The sequence below is a fragment of the Pimephales promelas genome, chromosome 6, assembly GCF_988280905.1.
Source record: "Pimephales promelas chromosome 6, fPimPro1.hap1.1, whole genome shotgun sequence".
Taxonomy (NCBI): domain Eukaryota; kingdom Metazoa; phylum Chordata; class Actinopteri; order Cypriniformes; family Leuciscidae; genus Pimephales; species Pimephales promelas.
In genome coordinates, this window is record NC_142774.1 from 11,854,618 (window position 1) to 11,872,985 (window position 18,368).

The following is an 18,368-nucleotide window of genomic DNA, read 5'->3' on the forward strand; positions in this document are numbered from 1 at the left end:
TATAAAGAACCTTTGTGCCAAAAGGGTTCTTTCTTGTCATTATAGAACCTTTTTTTTTAGCATAAGGTTCTTTGGAGTTGAGTAAAGAACCCTATGCTTCATATATAGAACCCCAAAGAACCATTTTTTCTAAGAGTGTGTGTTAGTTTTCTCGGTCACAGGTTAAAGAATCACTGGCATTATGAGATTGAGTCACAAGTTAAAATAGCTACTTTAATAATTGATCTGCTCAAATCAAAATGCATGTCACCCAGACTCCTTATAGAAACATATTCACAGATTTTATTATGAAATAGAGGACTTTCATTTTGACAGGAGTTTTATTACCCGGAAATACAGCAGAACCGTTGCTCCCCGAACCCTGCATTAAGATGGCTTTCAGAACTGGATATGTTATCAACTACCTTCTGAACATTTTACTTGAATACTGGTCATAATCGGATGGTGTGTGGAAATTAAATCGAATTTAAGGGGGGGTTAGACCCTGGAAGTGGTGTCCAATCTCGACGACACCTTCAGTTTCCCTTCGGCATTCTGCAGCAGCGCTCGCTATCAGCGCTGCTACACTGGCTGAAGTGTTGAGTTTGTAAATATTATCAGCTCTCCAATCAGACTCCATCTAGACCAGTGCTTCTGTTAAAATGGCCACCATGGAGAAACTGATGAAAGCGTTTGAGTCTCTTAAATCATTCCAGCAGCAGCAAGGCCCGCTGTCGGCCGAGGAGCTCGTCCAGAAACAGTGAGTGCTGAACTGATTGTTGTTAATGCAGTTTAACGCTTCGATGCTTCATCATCATTATTATCATCATCATCATCATCAGGGTGCTGACATCACCTGACACAGTCGCCATACTAATGTTATTATCACATGCATGAGGGCTCAGTGTTTTCTCGTATAAGGATGATTGTAGTTGTTGTCTTAACTCATTAGAAGTGTCATACAGCCTGATAGATTCTGCGCCAATTTCGAGATAAACAGTACGCACTGCTTTAGAAAACGTAGGAAACATGCTATTGCATATAAATGAACCAAGAAATAACTCTTTATTTCTTGAGTACTGTTACAAAACCAGATACTGGGAAGTGTTTGTATAATATTTGTATTAAGCTGTAAAACTGTGTTTGAATGCAGTCTCTTGGTTTTCCCATCTTCTTGTCTTGTCAGCTCCCCAAAATATGCCAGATATTTATTATACACTTGACTAATACATCAAACTCAAAGAATGAATGCATTGCTCAAGCCAAGTTTTAGCTTCAACTATTTAATTGTCACCCCAGTCACACTGAATATCTTGCGAAATCACAATATTTTGTGCCTCACACATGTATTTAGAGCCATTTTATAAATAAATCAGAACCAAATAAAATCAGAAAAAAATAATTTTTCTGATGTTGCTTGCTCTTAAGTTGAATATATATTAAAAATTTTGTGAAGTGTTGAATTATATGGCCTCAGCAGAGTTGGGTTTGAAGTATTGAGGATCAATATGATGTCTTAATTATGATAAAGATAAAATCAGATGACACACAGAGCATTTGGATGGTTCACTTTGCATTTGATCAGCACTGAGCAATTTTGTAAAATAATAAATGATTGTTTTCTTAATGAGACAGATTTAATCATTTTGGATAAATCTCACAAGATAAATTGTTTTGTTTAGTACTATTTTGAATGTTAAAGTGTTGGTTTAAAAATGAGTGATCCCATAATTTATTCACCCTCAAGCCATCCTAGACGTCTAAACACAATCAGAGTTCTATTAAAAAATATCCTGGATTTTCCAAGCTTTATAATGGGAGTGAATGGTACCTTGTTTTTGGAAGCCCAAAAAAGCACATCCATCCATCCATCCATCATAAAAGTAATCCATATGGCTCCAGGGGGTTAAAACATGGTCTTCTGAAGTGAAGCCATGTGTTTTTGTGAGAAAAAAAATATCCATATAACTTTAAAAGTTATGACTTCTGAAGTCATTTATTGATTTTTCAGCTCAATTTCTTTTATTTCTATTATATCGGTCCTGAAGATTTTGTGTTTACATTGAAGTTTCACAGGCATTTAATTAATAATACAATATTAATTATTGTTCAGCTATCCAAAAATATCTGTTTTACTTTGTAGACAAATAGTTATTCATGAAATGTTATTAATTTTGTTTTGGTTCATGACTTCCACAGTAACACTGTATTTTCTTACAGAAAAAAAGACCTTGCTACAACCAAAAAGGACAGAGTGACTCATTGCTTGACGATATGTGAAAACATCGTGGCACAGTCGCTGAGGTATGCAACAGTCAATGGAGGGGCATGTCAGATTAAGGATAATCAGATTTAGATCACGTTTTATGAGTCATTTGCTAAAGACTATTGGTGCTGAGGCTAGGTTGGCTTTTTTCGTCTTTAGAATGCAAATTTAGTGAAGGTATTTAAGATTTAAATCCCTCATTTATCACAGGTCACCTAGCAAAGTTTAATGGGAATTCTAGCAGTTCTTTCAGCTTTTATGCACTTGTAAAAACAGCAAAACTTATTAGATTATTGTATATTTTTAAAAATCCAAAACAGACGTGTTTTGATCTGTTTGAATCACATTATAAATGTGCTGTCCTTCCCCTATAGGTCAGCATATGTTTAAAAGTTTGGTGTCAAAGTCTCACTTTCTGATCCTCACCAACGCTGCATTTATCAAAAATACATTAAAACAGTAATATAGTGAAATATTATGACAATTTATAATAACACTTTTCTATTTAAATCATTTTTAAAATGTAATTTATTCTCGTGATGGCAATTCTAAATTTTCAGCACCCATTATTCCAGTCTTTAGTGTCATATGATCCTTCTAATATGTTAATTTGCTATAAACTCAATCAAATGGCTAAAATAAATGGACAAATCGGCACTTAATGTTCATAATGACCATATTTTATCTAGGCCAGTGCTAATTTAAGAGCTTTAGTCCATCATGTTTAGCACACTAGTATTGTTAGCTGTATGTGTAATGTTATTGCACTTTGTTATCAGGACGTCTCCCGAGTTCCAGAAACTGCTCGGAATTGCTATGGAAATGTTCTTGCTGTGCAGCGACGACAAGGAGTCTGACGTCAGGATGGTGGCAGATGAGTGCCTAAACAAAATCATCAAAGTAAGTCATGCATTGTTTGTATGTCATATATCCATTTGGATTATGATTATAATGATATTTTGCATTTTCTTTTTCAATTCATGTTTATTTTGTACAGCACTTTTCACAATATACATTATTTCAAAGCAGCTTTACAGAAAGAAGAAAGTCCATATTACAATTTAGAGTGTTCTGTGATCAGAGGTACCTTATCTTAGTTATGTATTTCAGAAATGTACATATTAAAAAAGTAGTAATTTAATGCAGACACAATGAGCTCATTGAAGTGATGAATACTTGTTTGTTAACAAATGATTATGACATTTAGAAAATATATATATGTTTTTCTTTTCAGGCATTGATGGATTCCAACTTGCCTAGACTGCAACTTGAACTGTATAAAGAGATTAAAAAGGTGAATCAAAATGCATTCTCTTTATGGGTTTGGATGTATTTTCACCAGGAACAAAAGTTTTTTTTTTTTAGGGATACAAAAATTGTGTTTTTGGCTGAAAATATGGGCAGCAATAATATAATAATAATAATGATTTCTGACAGATCATGTGACACTGAAGACTGGTGTAACAGCTGCAGAAAATTCAGCTCGCATAATAGAAAACATTTATTTTAAATTGTAATATTTCACAATGTTACTGTTTTTTGATCAAATAAATTCAGCCTTGGTGAGCAAAAGAAACTTTTAAGTCTTAACTATTCCAAACTTTTGACTGCCAGAGTGCAGGGGTCTTCTCTCTAATGACCTGTACTGATCGCTAACCGAGCATTACTCTGTCTATTGTCACAGAACGCTGCCTCTCGGAGTCTGCGGGCAGCCCTGTGGAGGTTTGCTGAGCTTGCTCACCTGGTGCGTCCACAGAAATGCAGGTATGCTTAATGTTACTTCCATTGGTCATTTCAGAAATAAGGAAAAAAAATTGATCCTGGGTTAGTACAAAGTGAAATTCAGATATAGAAAAAGCTGTAACATGTATCATCAGTCACTCTTATCTTTATCATCTTCTTTTTTTAGGCCGTACCTTGTGAATCTGCTGCCATGTCTGACACGGATCACAAAACGTCAGGAGGAGACTGTGCAGGAAACTCTTTCTTCTTCAATTCCTAAAATCATGTCTGCCCTTGGACACTTCGCCAATGATGGAGAGATCAAGGTATTTAAAGCAGTCTGTGAGTTCAGTACTAATGAAATATTGTGCTAGTGCATCCAAAATAAAAGTGTGTGTTCACATAATATATGTGGGTGCAAATACACATACATGCATGTATATTTATGAAAAAAATATTATTTGTATATAAAATATTTATATTTATATATAATAAAATTTAAATTTAAATCTATATACATGAAAATATTTCTTAAATATATACAAGCATGTGTATATATATATATATATATATATATATATATATATATATATATATATAAAATAATTATACACAGTGCACCCACAAATATTAACTTTTGTAAACACAAACTTTTATTTTGGATGCGATTAATCGTTTGACAACCCTAGCTAGTTAAAAAAAAAACAAAAAAAAACAAAGAACCAAAAAACACTGTAACCTAAGCCAATACTGTGTTTTTTGGTTTAGCTGAATATTTGTGTAAGTAAAAGGTTTCCAAAGAACACATCATGTGATTTTCAGGTGTAAATGTACCTTGATTCAATAGTCATGCCACAGCAATATTAACCATTCAGGGTGGCCTCATTCATTTGACTTAATGTCAGTTAAGATTCCCCTGGCCTGAATTCTGTGATTTGGCACTTCAGACTGGGATTTCCCTCACTGTTATCTTCTCTCACTGTCTGAAGCTGTAAATGCGCAGTGGTGACATCATCTTCTCAAAATGGAATGTGACTCAGATTGGATTTAATTTTCCATGAGCCTCCGCTCCCTCACATCAGTTAGAGACCGAAACTGTCTGTTCCCTTGCCAAGAACAAATGCACATTTAAAGACAGGGGAATTGTCATTTTAGTGCCCCATTTTAAGGTCATTGGGAAGACAGGAAACAAAGACAAATCAATTTGTGTAGCTATGCAAACATGTTAGGACTGCTTAAACGGTTAACTACAGTTTAAAAATAGCACAACAGTAACAGCATAACAGTAATATTGTGAAATATTATCATCGTTTAACATGGCTGTTTTCTACTTTAATGTTTTAAAATATAATTTATTCATGTGATAGCAAAGCTGAATTTTTTTCATTAGCCAGTGTCACATGATCTTTCAGAAATCATTCTAAAATGCTGATTTGTTGCTCAATTATTATTGGTGCTTAATTATGAATAAGGATTAATATAATTCTCAATGTTGGAAACACTCATGATAATGTTTAATATTTTCATGAAAGCCAACCATAACACATTTTTTCCAGGATTTTTTGATGAAGGGAACACACAAATTAAAAATTTGTTTGAGTAAGCAATCATTTTCCTAGACTTGCATAAAACCTAAACTATAGTTAAACTATTATTATATATAAAGCAGTGTTATAATTAATAAAGCAACATAATATGGTTTCAGACATGTATAAATCCCACTTTTTAAATTACTCTTATTCAAATGCGGTCATTTTAAATGTTGCACTTATGAATGTGTATTTAGATGCTGCTGAAGGCCTTTGTTGCCAACCTGAAGTCCAGTTCTCCCACTATTCGCCGAACAGCGGCCAGCTCGGCTGTCAGCGTGTGTCAGCACTCACGCAGAACACACTACTTCTACACCTGGCTCCTCAACGTGCTGCTCGGTAGGACGCCCACACACACTGGACAAACAGACTGTTGCAAAAAAGGCTCTTGCTTCAAATGCATTCATTGAGTTGCCCGTTTTCTTCCTCTATCCCAGGTTTGGTAGTGCCGGTGGATGAGGAGCATTCCAGTCACCTGATTCTGGGTGTCTTACTGACGTTGCGCTACCTGATGCCTCTCCTTCAGCAGCAGGCTCCTAACAGCAGTCTGAAGGGCAGCTTTGGGCTCGTTCGTAAGGAGGCAGACGTCACTCCTGCTCCTGAGCAACTCGTACAGGTACCAGAGCTGATAAACTTTATTGGAACTTTGTGATGTAACTAATGGAAAACAGGATTTTCCTGACTCCCCCTTTTTCCATTGATTGAAATTCAAATACTACCGTTTGAAAGTTTGGAGCCTGTAAGGTTTTTTTTTTTTTTTCGTTTTTTTTTTTTACAAATGTTTTTGATAAAAAATGCAGTAGTTTTGTGAAATAATATTTTCAATTTAAAGTAGGCTAACTGTTTTTATTTGTATATATTTTTTTAAATGTAGTTTATTTCTGTGATGGTAAATCTGAATTTTTAACATCATTACATTCTTCACTGTCGCATGATCCTTCAAAAATCAATCTAATATGCTGATTTGTTGCTCAAGAATTTTTTTTTTATAATAAATGTATAATCCTATTAGAATGTATAGTCCTATTATTATATAAAAACAGTTGCACTGCTTATATTTTTATGGAAACATTTTTAAGGATTTTTTTTTAAGGATTCTTTGCTTGATAGAAAGTTCAAAAGAACTATATTTATTTGAAATATAAATCTTTTGTAACAACGTAAAAGTATGTAAAAACATATAGTTCAGAAATCATGATTGTGATAATGTCATAACTGTTATATTATATGTATGTTATAACCAATATTTATGTATCATGCCCATTCAGTAACTTAGCAGGGTTGCCGTTATTTTTTATTTTTTGGCAATCATGACATTTACAAAAATAAGTCACTTACATATTAAGATTTTTAAAGGTACCATAGCAAATGCACACTTTTTAATTCTTAGGGTTTATAGAGAGGGTTAAATGATTATGTAACTAACTATGCACTTTTTTTTAATGCACAAAACCCAACATTATAATTGGAAAAATGTTATGATCACTTCTACTTGTAAAGATAATTTTGGAGTTTAGAGTTTGTTGTTTTATTATGTTTGTCTGTGTGTTGAAGTGATTCATTCTGTATGTATTTGTGCACATGTAAAGCCTTATCTTGTGTTTGTAGGTCTATGAACTGACCCTGCACTACACGCAGCACTGGGATCATAATGTGGTGACGGCATCTCTGGAGCTTCTGCAGCAGATGTTTCGCACTCCTCCCCCTGAGCTCCTGAACGCACTCATCACACGTGGCAAAATCACACACACCAGTGTCTTCAGAGAAGAGACCGAGAGCCGCGCACGCAGTGGCAGCATCCTCGAGCTCATTGGTAAATATTGTATCATCCAAACCGTTGCGTTTATACTATTAGTGCTCATGCCACAAAAGTTTGTCCGGTTGTCTTTTTTAAACTGTCAATGGAAAAGCATATTGTGAGAAAATAAGGTTTGCTTTGGGTATATAAGGGACTTTAATAAGTAGAAATCGACCAATATTAGATATTGTTTATACCGATAACTAAAATTGGAGAACCTGGGTGTGTTGTGGCAAAAATACTGTCAAACATCATCACTGCGTAAGAGACACTCAGAGTCAAATTAATAAAGAAAGAGAAGTTTTTATTCTTGCAAGAATAGGCCCAGTCACCAGCACAGCAGTTACACAGTGGAGTGAGTGAGATGCCTTCAGGGAGACATGAGACAGCTCTTATAGTCTTTTCAAGGTTCCTCTTCCCCTGCTGTACCTTTCACCCACCTAGATAAGGCCCTTACTGCTGTTTTAGTCTCTTAAGGACACAAACTGGTACTGAAATAAACTGGCCAAAACTGGTCATCCCTAAGGTCAGAGGTCCTGTCCCATATGTTCCTGAAACGTCACCCACAACCACGTACACACCTATATTTTACTCATGGAATATGTTCAATGGAAACACATGGCTCAGACTACCTAGTAATCTTCACTAATGATTAAAATTCCCACAACCAATTAATCAGCCAATAGTCTTTAAAATCAATAATATGAAAGAAAGCTTTCCACTTCATGTAAAATGTTACAGAATTTTATTTTAAAATAAACAATGATGACATAACCGTAATAAGTTTTGTAATTATTATAATAAATTCAAATTGGTGACTTCTAACATTTTTTTTGTTTTACTTGTGTAACTTCTATAAATAATGTACAAGGAAGGGAGAGAGGAAAAAATGGAATGGAAATGGATGGAAAAATATTATGAAATTTTACATATTATAAACCCATGTACCCTCACATGAATTTTATACCGTGCTCACATTTTAGATGTACATATTTTAACTTGCTCACACGTTATTTTGTGCATAACCACTTCATAAACTTTTGTAAAAACAGCACAGGGGAACATGGAGCACTTAAAAACTATTTCAAACTATTGCATCGATTTGCTGATAACCGATAGTTCAGTGCAGATTAATTGGTAAAAACGATATAAATTAGTAAGTTTTCATTTTTCAGTTTTTGAAAGTTATTTGCTACTCACTCTTACTAATAACAACTCTTAATAATTCAGCTCTTAATATTTCTCACACTGCTTTTTAATATTTTCTATCCTGTTTGATAACTAATCATGAATCTGTATCTTCAAGATTGACTGCACCACTGCAATCAAATTTTTTCACCATGCATGTGCTTTTCATTCTCTGCTTATCCTCTAACCCTCCAAATGAATTTTTGGGCTTTTTCTGCTCTTCGCTGCCTGTTTCCTGCACACAGCCGGTGGGTCAACATGCAGTCCTTTCCTCCTCAGGAAGCAGAAAGGTGACTTCTTGTCTGCCCTTCTTTTGCGTCTAACCTACTGACATATTTCTCGGCTGTCTGTGGCATGTTGGTAGAACTTCCCTAGTTTTAATAATGAATGTGTAATCAGAGTTTTAGGAATGTGTTTGGAATAGAAAATGTTTATTGTTTTATAACGCTTTGTGATTGTCTTAGGTAAGCTGTTGTCAGGTGAAGAAGAGGGTTTGGAGGATGACCCTGAGAGGGCAGAGGTCACCACCGGATCCTTCACAGGTAAGTTGAGGAGCGGTGTGCTGTTATGTTTCAGACGTTCTCCTGACAGCTAAAAAAAAAACTAAAAGCTGAAAAAGCTGAAAAACTAAGCTAAAAAACTTACCTTAAAGGCGTGGTGTGTATTTTTTTGCGACATCTAGCGGTTCGGTTTCGAGTTGCACTAATGGCTCAGCCCACTGCTCACCCCTCCCTTTCGAAGAAGCTACGGTGGCTTAAACAGGACAAATATATCGTCTGAGACAGCCGAGAATAGCCAGAGATAGCCAATATTTTTTCCGAAATAAGGTCCCATGAGCCGGAAGCGGAGGGGCGGGACTTAGGCTCTCTATAGTCAACTGGAAAGCAGTGACACAACACACCTTCACCATGGCAACTACTCAGAGTATCATAGCCATGAATTTGCCATTTTTCATAAAATGTTAATATTCAATTTTACATACTCTTTGGATTCAAACAAATACATTTCATGTATTGTGCAGCAGGAATAATGCATTGTTGCTCTCTTTCACATTTCCCCAAGCCTCGGTCGGTGGCGACAGCTCCAGTGAAGCTCCCTCCTCATCAGGCGTTTCGTCTCTTGGCACATCTGACATCATCACAGAACAGCCACGCTCCTCCCAGCATACCCTGCAGCCGGGGGACTCAGTGGACCTGAGCGCATCAGAGCAGGGCGTAGGGCCTGATACTCCTGATGAGGAAGATGAGGAGGACATGCTAAGCCGCAGCTCAAGCGGGGGCGCTGGGGTCGTCAGCACGACCGGCGACTTAATAGCTGATGGTAACCAGATGTCAGTGGGAGCCATGTCATCGTCGCCCCCTAGTGACAGTTCCCAGACGACTACTGAGGGGCCGGACTCCGCCGTGACGCCTTCAGACTGCGCCGAGCTCGTAAGTGTGACCATCACCAGCAGGCGCTATCGGAACCATTCACCACCTTCCCCAACTCCCACCGAAGGGCCGGACACACAATCCGAAAGCGAGTCATCTATCTACAGGCCATCCTCTTCCTCCTTCTCTACCTCGTCTTCTTCCTCCACCTTTTCTGCCATCTCTTCCTCTAGCAGTAGTGAGCAGGTCAGCAGAGGACAGGGGGTGAGGTTATTGTTGCTCGTCCCCGCCCCTGAAAGGACCCCGCCCCTCCCCCACATGCACGACCTCTCTCCTGAGGTGTTTAAACCCCTTTTATTTACCTCATTCTGGACCAAAGATTAAAAACCAAGTCCCAACAACAATGATGCTGATGTCAGATCGGTTTTAAGGGATCGTTATTTGAAGATGAATCAGTGTTATTATTGTTAATTAAAATAGTAAACAAAACATAGTTTTAATAAAACAAATATTTTTAAATTAATATTTTTTTTTTTTGATGAGATGTTGCTTTGGCTATTGGAGTATTATGATTAACTAAAGCTGAAATAAAAATAAAATAAAAAATAAATATTTGGGGAAAACAAAAACTAATTAAAGCAACAAAACCTGACTAAAGTGAAAATAAAAACTGAAAGTATGTAAATATAAGCCTGTTTAAAATATTAATACATACTAAAATAGTATATAAATAAAACTAAAATAACACTAGATAGATTTTTTTTTTTTTGCCATTTCCCTGTTTTGATAAATCGATGAATCGCAAGCCACATGCCACAAGCTTAGAAGACTGAAACTTACCACTGTATAAATTGTTAACTAATGAATCGGTCATTAAAACCTCAATCAGTGCAACTGTGTGTTGGTGAGGCCCAAAATTGTCTTGACATGCATATGATTAAGCTTTAATCAAACAATATTGAGTTTCCCAAAGTGGTGCTGCATGTTCGACTGTTGTTTGTGTTCCTTTGCCTGAATGAGTTGTTGTGAATGTTTGTACTTGTTTGTGAGTTTACTTCATTTCTATTGGCACATATATAATATATATCTGTACTGTATTATGTGTGTGATATGTAGGTGCTGGATGGCAGTGAGAGTCAGTACTCAGGGATGCAGATCGGCACACTGCAGGATGAAGAAGAGGAGGGAGCAGCTCCACAACCTGAAAAACCTCCAGAGCCTTTCTCCCAGTCAGCACTGGGTACACATACTCACTTGTACACTTGCTCAGTTACACACCCTGCTTTATCAGTTATCCTTTCGCCTCACAGTTCTGTTTTCTCTTGTCGCATAGCTTTAAGTAAGCCCCATCTTTTTGAGGGGAAAGGTCACAACAGGCAATCATCTGACAGCAGTGTGGATCGATTCATACCAAAGGAAGAGGTTCTGGAGCCTGCAGAACTTGACAACAAGGTGACCATGCACATAAAAAAGTGATGTTGTTCATCTCAAGTCCTCACAGATCCTTTACAGAGATGTAATAGTTAAACTGTGCAGTCTGTGACTCTTTTGTGTATGTTCTGTGTGTTTAGCCATCTAGGATTAAAGGAGATATTGGTCACTATACTGATCCAAAGGAAGAGCCTCTTGTGCACTGTGTCCGGCTGCTGTCTGCCTCCTTCCTGCTCACCGGCCAAAGAAATGGTGAGAAACATGACTATGGCTTCACTTGAACTCTCACAATAGCATACAAGGCTCTTGGGGGTTGGTGTTTGCTATTTGAACATTAAAGTGTGTTTCTTAAATATTATGTGTGTATACTATGTATGTAGTAGGGCTGGTTCCTGATAATGAGGTGCGTGTGAGCGTTAAGGCGTTAGCCGTTAGCTGTGTTGGGGCAGCAGCAGCTCTTTTACCTGAAGCCTTCTTCAACAAACTCTACCTGCAGCCACTAGATGGACAACAACCAGATGGTGAGAAATACACTGACAATGATCCTGTTTCATCCATCGGTCTCCTGCTCTCTGTTTTTTAGTTTTGTTTTGACATTACTTTTTGTTTTGTTTGTTTCGACAACTATTTTGTTTTTTTTGTCTATTTTGTTTTGACGTCTGTCTTTTATCAGTTTTGTGTTTTGACATCTATATTTTGCTTTGTCTTGACATCTGTTTTGTTTTTTCTTTTGTTTTGACATCTATTTTTGTTGTTTTGTTTAGTTTTTTCTTCTATTTAGGTTTTTTGACATGTTTTGTTTTAACATCTATTTAGTTTTTTGACATCTGTTTTGCTTTGTTTTTTGATATATCTATTTTTTTCGACATCTATTTTGCTAGTTAGTTTGACATCTGTTTTGTTTTCTCATCTATCTTTTGTTTTGTCTTGACATGTTTTTTTTACAATTACTTTTGTCTTGATTGTTTTGTCTTGACATCTGTTTTTTGTTGTTTTTGTTTTTTTGTCTGCTTTTTTTGACATCTGACTTTTCATTTTGACTGTTTTTTTTGTTTTTTTGTTATGCTTTGACATCTAAATGATTTTGTTTTCATACACCCATTTTTTCTGTTTTGTTTTGACATCTTTTTTTGTTGTGTTTTAGTGTTTTGTTTTTGTTTTCTTGTCCTTTTTTGTAAATATATTAACTTTAGTAGGCCTGTGCAAAGATTAATTGCGATTAATCGCATCCAAAACAAAAGTTTGTGTTTACATAATATATATATATCTGCATGTGTATATATATATTTAAGAATTATTTGCACGTAAATACTCTGTGTGTGTGTGTATATATATATATATATATATATATATTATGTATATATGTATATATATATGTATATACATTATCTATATTATATATAAATATCAATATTTTATATATGAATAACACATTTTCTTAAATATATACATGCATGTGTGTGTATTTATATATACAAAATAATTAAACACATCACACACAAATATATTATGTTATCACGAACGTTTATTTTGGATGCGATTAATCGCAATTAATCTTTGCACAGCCCTAATTAAAAGTAAAAAAAAAACAAGGTGTGACAACTGCTGGTGTGTGAATATGTTGTTGTATTTGTCAACAGAGCAACAGTACATCAGTGATATACTGCAGTACATTGAACACGGGGATCCTCAAATCAGAGGAGCCACTGCCATCCTGTGTGGGGCTTTAATCCAAGCTATCCAGCTCAAGACACGCTACAACACGGAGACATGGCTGTCCCAAATCCACTCGGTCACAGGTTAAAACTACAGCTACAGCTTTATCAAATGAAATACAAAATCTAAGGCCTGTCTTCACATTCTCTGTCTTTCTGGTTTCTCAGGAAACTCTTTGACAATCGAAAACGTTGTTCCTCTGCTGCAGCGAAGTCTAAAAGATGAATCTTCAGTCACGTGTAAAATGGCCTGTGCTGCTGTTAGGGTGAGAATATACTGTACATCAAGAATGCTAGTTTATGCTTGTTTGTCAGTTTTGGAAGATTATAATTATAGTGCGTTTACTCAACCACAGCACTGTATCATGGCGTTGTGCAATGGCAGTCTCAGTGAACTTGGCCTCCAACTGCTCATTGATCTGTTGACCCTGAAGGACTGCTCTTATTGGCTGGTTCGCACTGAGCTCTTGGAGACGCTTGCTGAGATAGATTTCCGGTGAGGACACAAACTTTACTTAGTACTATTTGAATATCAAAGCACATTTGGATAAAATCTTTTATTAGGCACATATATGTGTAATGACTGTATAACTGTTGAAAAATCACAAACATCTGGATGTTAAAATCACCTGCTTTTTTGTGTTTGTCAGGTTAGTAAGTTTTTTGGAGAGAAAAACTGAGAAGTTGCACAAAGGAGAGCATCACTACACTGGGGTATGTCTTTATCTCTTTTCTCAATTTAAGATGAAGCATTTTGTCATGTTTTATTTATCTAGTAAAAAAAATAATAATACAAATTCTGTTATCAATATCATTTACTTGCCTTTGTTGTTTTCATATGACTTTCTTTCGTAAATTTAATTCTGAAGAATATACTGGTAATTTATTTTTAGACAAAATCATCACAAAACATTATCTAACACTTTACCCCATATACAAATGCTTAATATAATAATTCATGGATCATCTTTTTCTAAACAATGCTATATGATTTTTTTAATGATTTTATATATTTATATAAAATATATTTTATATATTATAAATATGATTGTACCTGAGATATAACATTAATTTTGAACTGCAAAAAAGCTACACTTCCTGAATATTTTTTACTTATAGTATACAACAATATAATTTTAAAAAAGTGTATAATTTTAGTGCTGTCAAGTTGATTAATCTCATCTAACGTAAAAGTTGTTTACGCAATATTTGTGTTTTTACATATATTATTAAATTGATATATATCATATATATGTCTATGTATGTACATATACACACATATATATAAATTATGTGTATAAATGTGTATACAGTATACACACACACACACACACACACACACACACACACACACACAGAGACATATATACATTATATATAATGCTATATATAATGTGTGTATATGTGTATATATATATATATATATATATATATATACACTACATATATACACTATATACACACACATTTTATATATATATATATATATATATATATATACCCACATATTATGTAAACACTAACTTTTATGTTAGATGCGATTAATCTCGATTAATTGATTTGACACCACTAATGTATTTATAATATGTTTTACAGTATAAGAAATGTAATTAATATTTAATTAATATAAAATTGTTTATATTTTTATATTATCAGTTGTTGAGGCTGCAGGACAGAGTTCTGAATGATGTTGTACTTTATCTATTGGGCGATGATGACCCACGTGTGAGACATGTGGCAGCAAACACTGTCAGCAGGTATTTACACGTTTAATCTTTGACTAATCATCACCCAGCTACACATCGCAAATCTCACACTCTGATGTTAATCGATCTCTCACCTCAGGTTGGTGCCCAGGTTGTTCTACGACTGTGACCAGGCTCAAGCAGACCCGGTTGTGGCAATAGCACGAGATCAGAGCAGTGTGTACCTGCAGCTGCTAATGCACGAGACCCAGCCTCCATCACATTTCACTGTCAGCACCATCACACGGTACACTATAGACATACTCCATGTACAGGACACCAGTGTTGTGTTTAAAGGGATAGTTCACCCAAAAATCATAATTTACTCACCCTCAAGTTGTTCCAAACTTGTATACATTTCTTTGTTCTGCTGAACGAAGAAAGATATTTTACCCAGGCTGCTTTGGGGCACCATTGACTTCCATAGTAGGAAAAAAATACTGTGGAAATTAATGGTGCCCCAGAACTCCCACATTCTTTAAATCTTACTTTGTGTTCAAAAGAACTGTATATGTAGGTTTGGAACAACATGAGGGTGAGTAAATGATTACAGATTTTTAATTTTTGGATGAATTATGCCTTCAATTAGTGTTACCTTGCAAATAAATAAATACTGTTATTCATGAAGGGCACATTAAATTCAGATTAACTTCTATGGCAAATTAATGTGGTTCTTTTAAACGTTCTATTCATCAAAGAATCCTGAAAAGAATTATTATGGTTTCTGCAGACACTAGGCAACACAACTGTTTTCAACAATAGTAATAAGAAGAAATGTTTCTTGGGCTGATATATTATTATAATAGAAAACAGTTGTTTTAAATTGCACACAATTTCACAATATTACTCTTTTACTGTATTTTTATCAAATAAATGCAGCCTAGGTGAGCATAAGAGACTTTTTTTTTCAAAAGAAATACTGACCTAACAAACGCTTTAATGGTAGTGTACTTGGCTATAATCTTATTCTTTATATGATCTGTTTTATTGTAGAACATACCGTGGCTACAATCTGTGTCAGAACGCACCAGATGTTACCGTAGAGAACAACCTATCACGGGTCATCACTGCCATCTCCCATGCCCTCACCTCCTCCACTTCCAGAGCCATGACTGTGAGTGCCTCAACTCTGACCTTTTAAGTAAAATGTATTTAAAGGCAACCTTTTGTTTTATATTTATTTTTTAACTGTCTCTAAATACCAAGACTCCACAGAGGTTAACATTTTCTGTTATTTTAGAGGATCATAACTTATTTTTCTTCTATTTCACTTACTTTTTCTCAACAAACTATAACAAAACAAGGCAGAAAATGATCAGTTCAGTGAACCTAATATCTAATCTCTTTACTTAATGTCATCTCTCCAGTTTGGCTGTTGTGAGGCTCTATTCCTTTTGTCCAGCACGTTCCCAGTGTGCACCTGGAGCACAGGCTGGCACTGTGGCTTTGTGAGCTCTTCTGTCTTTCATCTCAACCGCTCCAGCCAGTACCGCAGCCGAGGACGCTCCTTTAGGTACACACTCACAAAATAAAATAATATCTTTCTTCAGGACCATGAATAAAACCTGCTTTGATTTGATGTCTTGATTGGATTGTTTGTACAAAGAGAATAAAGTCAAGCTTAATTGGTAATGCAAGTGCAATGTTTTATCTGTCTGTTATAAGGTATAAATGAGCTCTTTTTCTTTAGTCTTTCTCAGTCTGGCAGTAGTGAAGAGGTGCGCAGGTCTCTGACGGTTGGCGTGGCCGGTATAGTTTTGTCTCTCCTCTCCTCTGCTTGGTTCCCTCTTGATCTCTCCGCCCATCAGTCTGCTCTTCTACTGGCTGGAAACCTACTTGCAGGTATAAACTTATTTAGATTAGATTAGCCACAGTTTAACCCGCCTGGGCTGTTCAAAAATAGTCACACTTCGGCTGTTCGCGGTAATTTTTGAGAAGAGTAACTTTTTTTGTTTAATGAAATGATTCTTCCCTAAAGAAGTAACAATACGATTATGTAATGTATTATATATTCTATAAACATACATTTATAAATAATTTCTTTGTTGAAATGATTCTGAATTCTTGGCAAGTTTTAGGTTAGAGAAGTTTTAAGGGGATTTTAGGTCATTTAGATCTTATTTACCCCCTTAAGCTGCAAAAATAAAAAATATAAAATAAAAAAATTAAAAATAAAAATTAAAAAAAAAATAGTTGGGGCCTTGTTTGACGCCGAACAGTAAAAGTGTAATTTGTTTTTATGAATGACATAAAACTAATTTCCATTATGAAGTAACAATATAAGTATGCATATATAATTAATTTGGTCTTATTTGCATGCAAATTTCTCAGTTTCACTGTTATTAAGCAAATAAACAAACATTTGGAACGTTACTACAGTAAAAATCTATGCTTCTTTAGTGAATATTTTAATTGTTTCGTAGTCTAACTCTTTTATATCTGTGTGTTTGTTCAGCATTGTGGCTGATATGTAGATTTTATTCAACAAATATTTGAGAAAAAAAAAAGTTCTGTGCATTATGGTCTCTTTCTCATTAATTTCCCATTGTATTCATTTCATATTTGACCGCGACCAGCCAATATGTGACTTTTTTATATCCACTCATTAGTTATAAAAAGTCATTTGTTTATAAAAAGTCAAAGGTTTTGAACCTCACTGATTACAGTAACTTAATTTTTGTTATAACATAAACAAAAATAAAATAAAATACATCTGTTTGAATTTAAAATATTGTTTTCTACCTGTTTTTGAAGCTATTGCACCAAAGTGCATGAAGAGTCCATGGGCAGGTGAGGAGGAGTCTAACACCGCCCCCTCTAAGGTGGAGGAGCCGTGGCCTGCTCTTAACGACCGCTCTCTGGTTGTTATGGTGGAGCAGCTTTTCTCGCACCTGCTGAAGATCCTCAACATCTGTGCCCATGTGCTGGATGACACACCCCCAGGCCCTGCAGTCAAGGTACAAATGCATCCAATAGAGTCTGATTATAATAATGCAAAAAATGCACAACACATTATTCATATTTCATATTTTCTCACTATATTAAAATTTTCATTATTTCTGTTAATCCTTCCTGCCAGGCTACTTTACCATCATTGGCCAACACTCCCTCTCTCAGTCCAATCAGGCGGAAGGGTAAAGAGAAGGACATGACGGAGCCAAGCAACACCCCCATGAGCCCAAAGAAAGGAGGAGAAACCAACACAGGTACAGTCACACCTACAGAGATTTAAGCACACAATGGAAAATGGGTCTCAGTTCATTATTTATTACTTGAATATTTACAGTTGTCTTGCACTGTGTTTTCATACAGGCAGAGCAGTAGACAGCACCGGAATAGCAGCAGTTAACAAGTCCACCACTATGGGCAGCTTTTATCACCTTCCTCCTTATCTAAAGCTTTATGATGCACTGAGAGCTACACACACTAACTACAAAGTAAGTCTGCAGTCATAAGCATTTTGATTTGACTTTTGTATATACTACTGTTCAAAAGTAGTTTTTTTTTCTTTTTGTAAGAAATGAATATATATATGCAGCAAGGATGCATTAAAAGGGACAGTAAA

General features: G+C 35.5%; 1 protein-coding gene across 7 annotated transcripts in view; it reads left to right on the plus strand.

Moving 5' to 3' along the window:
• The first annotated feature begins 323 nt into the window (after positions 1–323).
• Positions 324–18,368, plus strand: part of htt (huntingtin) — a 43,111-nt gene continuing 25,066 nt past the window's right edge. For 2 of the 7 annotated variants that reach the window (XM_039690271.2, XM_039690287.2), the window contains exons 1-28: positions 324–739; positions 2,200–2,283; positions 3,025–3,145; positions 3,480–3,539; positions 3,930–4,009; positions 4,155–4,293; positions 5,754–5,895; positions 5,994–6,172; positions 7,165–7,369; positions 8,788–8,832; positions 9,007–9,084; positions 9,605–9,972; positions 11,029–11,152; positions 11,246–11,364; positions 11,484–11,595; positions 11,724–11,864; positions 12,984–13,142; positions 13,227–13,324; positions 13,415–13,554; positions 13,709–13,772; positions 14,715–14,815; positions 14,904–15,050; positions 15,797–15,917; positions 16,171–16,316; positions 16,494–16,645; positions 17,558–17,760; positions 17,883–18,009; positions 18,116–18,240. In XM_039690271.2, the coding sequence (XP_039546205.2) occupies positions 642–739; positions 2,200–2,283; positions 3,025–3,145; positions 3,480–3,539; positions 3,930–4,009; positions 4,155–4,293; positions 5,754–5,895; positions 5,994–6,172; positions 7,165–7,369; positions 8,788–8,832; positions 9,007–9,084; positions 9,605–9,972; positions 11,029–11,152; positions 11,246–11,364; positions 11,484–11,595; positions 11,724–11,864; positions 12,984–13,142; positions 13,227–13,324; positions 13,415–13,554; positions 13,709–13,772; positions 14,715–14,815; positions 14,904–15,050; positions 15,797–15,917; positions 16,171–16,316; positions 16,494–16,645; positions 17,558–17,760; positions 17,883–18,009; positions 18,116–18,240 (3,678 nt within the window). In that variant the 5' untranslated portion in view covers positions 324–641. Of the gene's footprint in view, positions 740–2,199; positions 2,284–3,024; positions 3,146–3,479; positions 3,540–3,929; positions 4,010–4,154; positions 4,294–5,753; positions 5,896–5,993; positions 6,173–7,164; positions 7,370–8,787; positions 8,833–9,006; positions 9,085–9,604; positions 10,159–11,028; positions 11,153–11,245; positions 11,365–11,483; positions 11,596–11,723; positions 11,865–12,983; positions 13,143–13,226; positions 13,325–13,414; positions 13,555–13,708; positions 13,773–14,714; positions 14,816–14,903; positions 15,051–15,796; positions 15,918–16,170; positions 16,317–16,493; positions 16,646–17,557; positions 17,761–17,882; positions 18,010–18,115; positions 18,241–18,368 lie in introns of all 7 variants that reach the window. The other 5 variants (XM_089132101.1, XM_089132102.1, XM_039690278.2 and 2 more) reach the window with 5 other exon arrangements.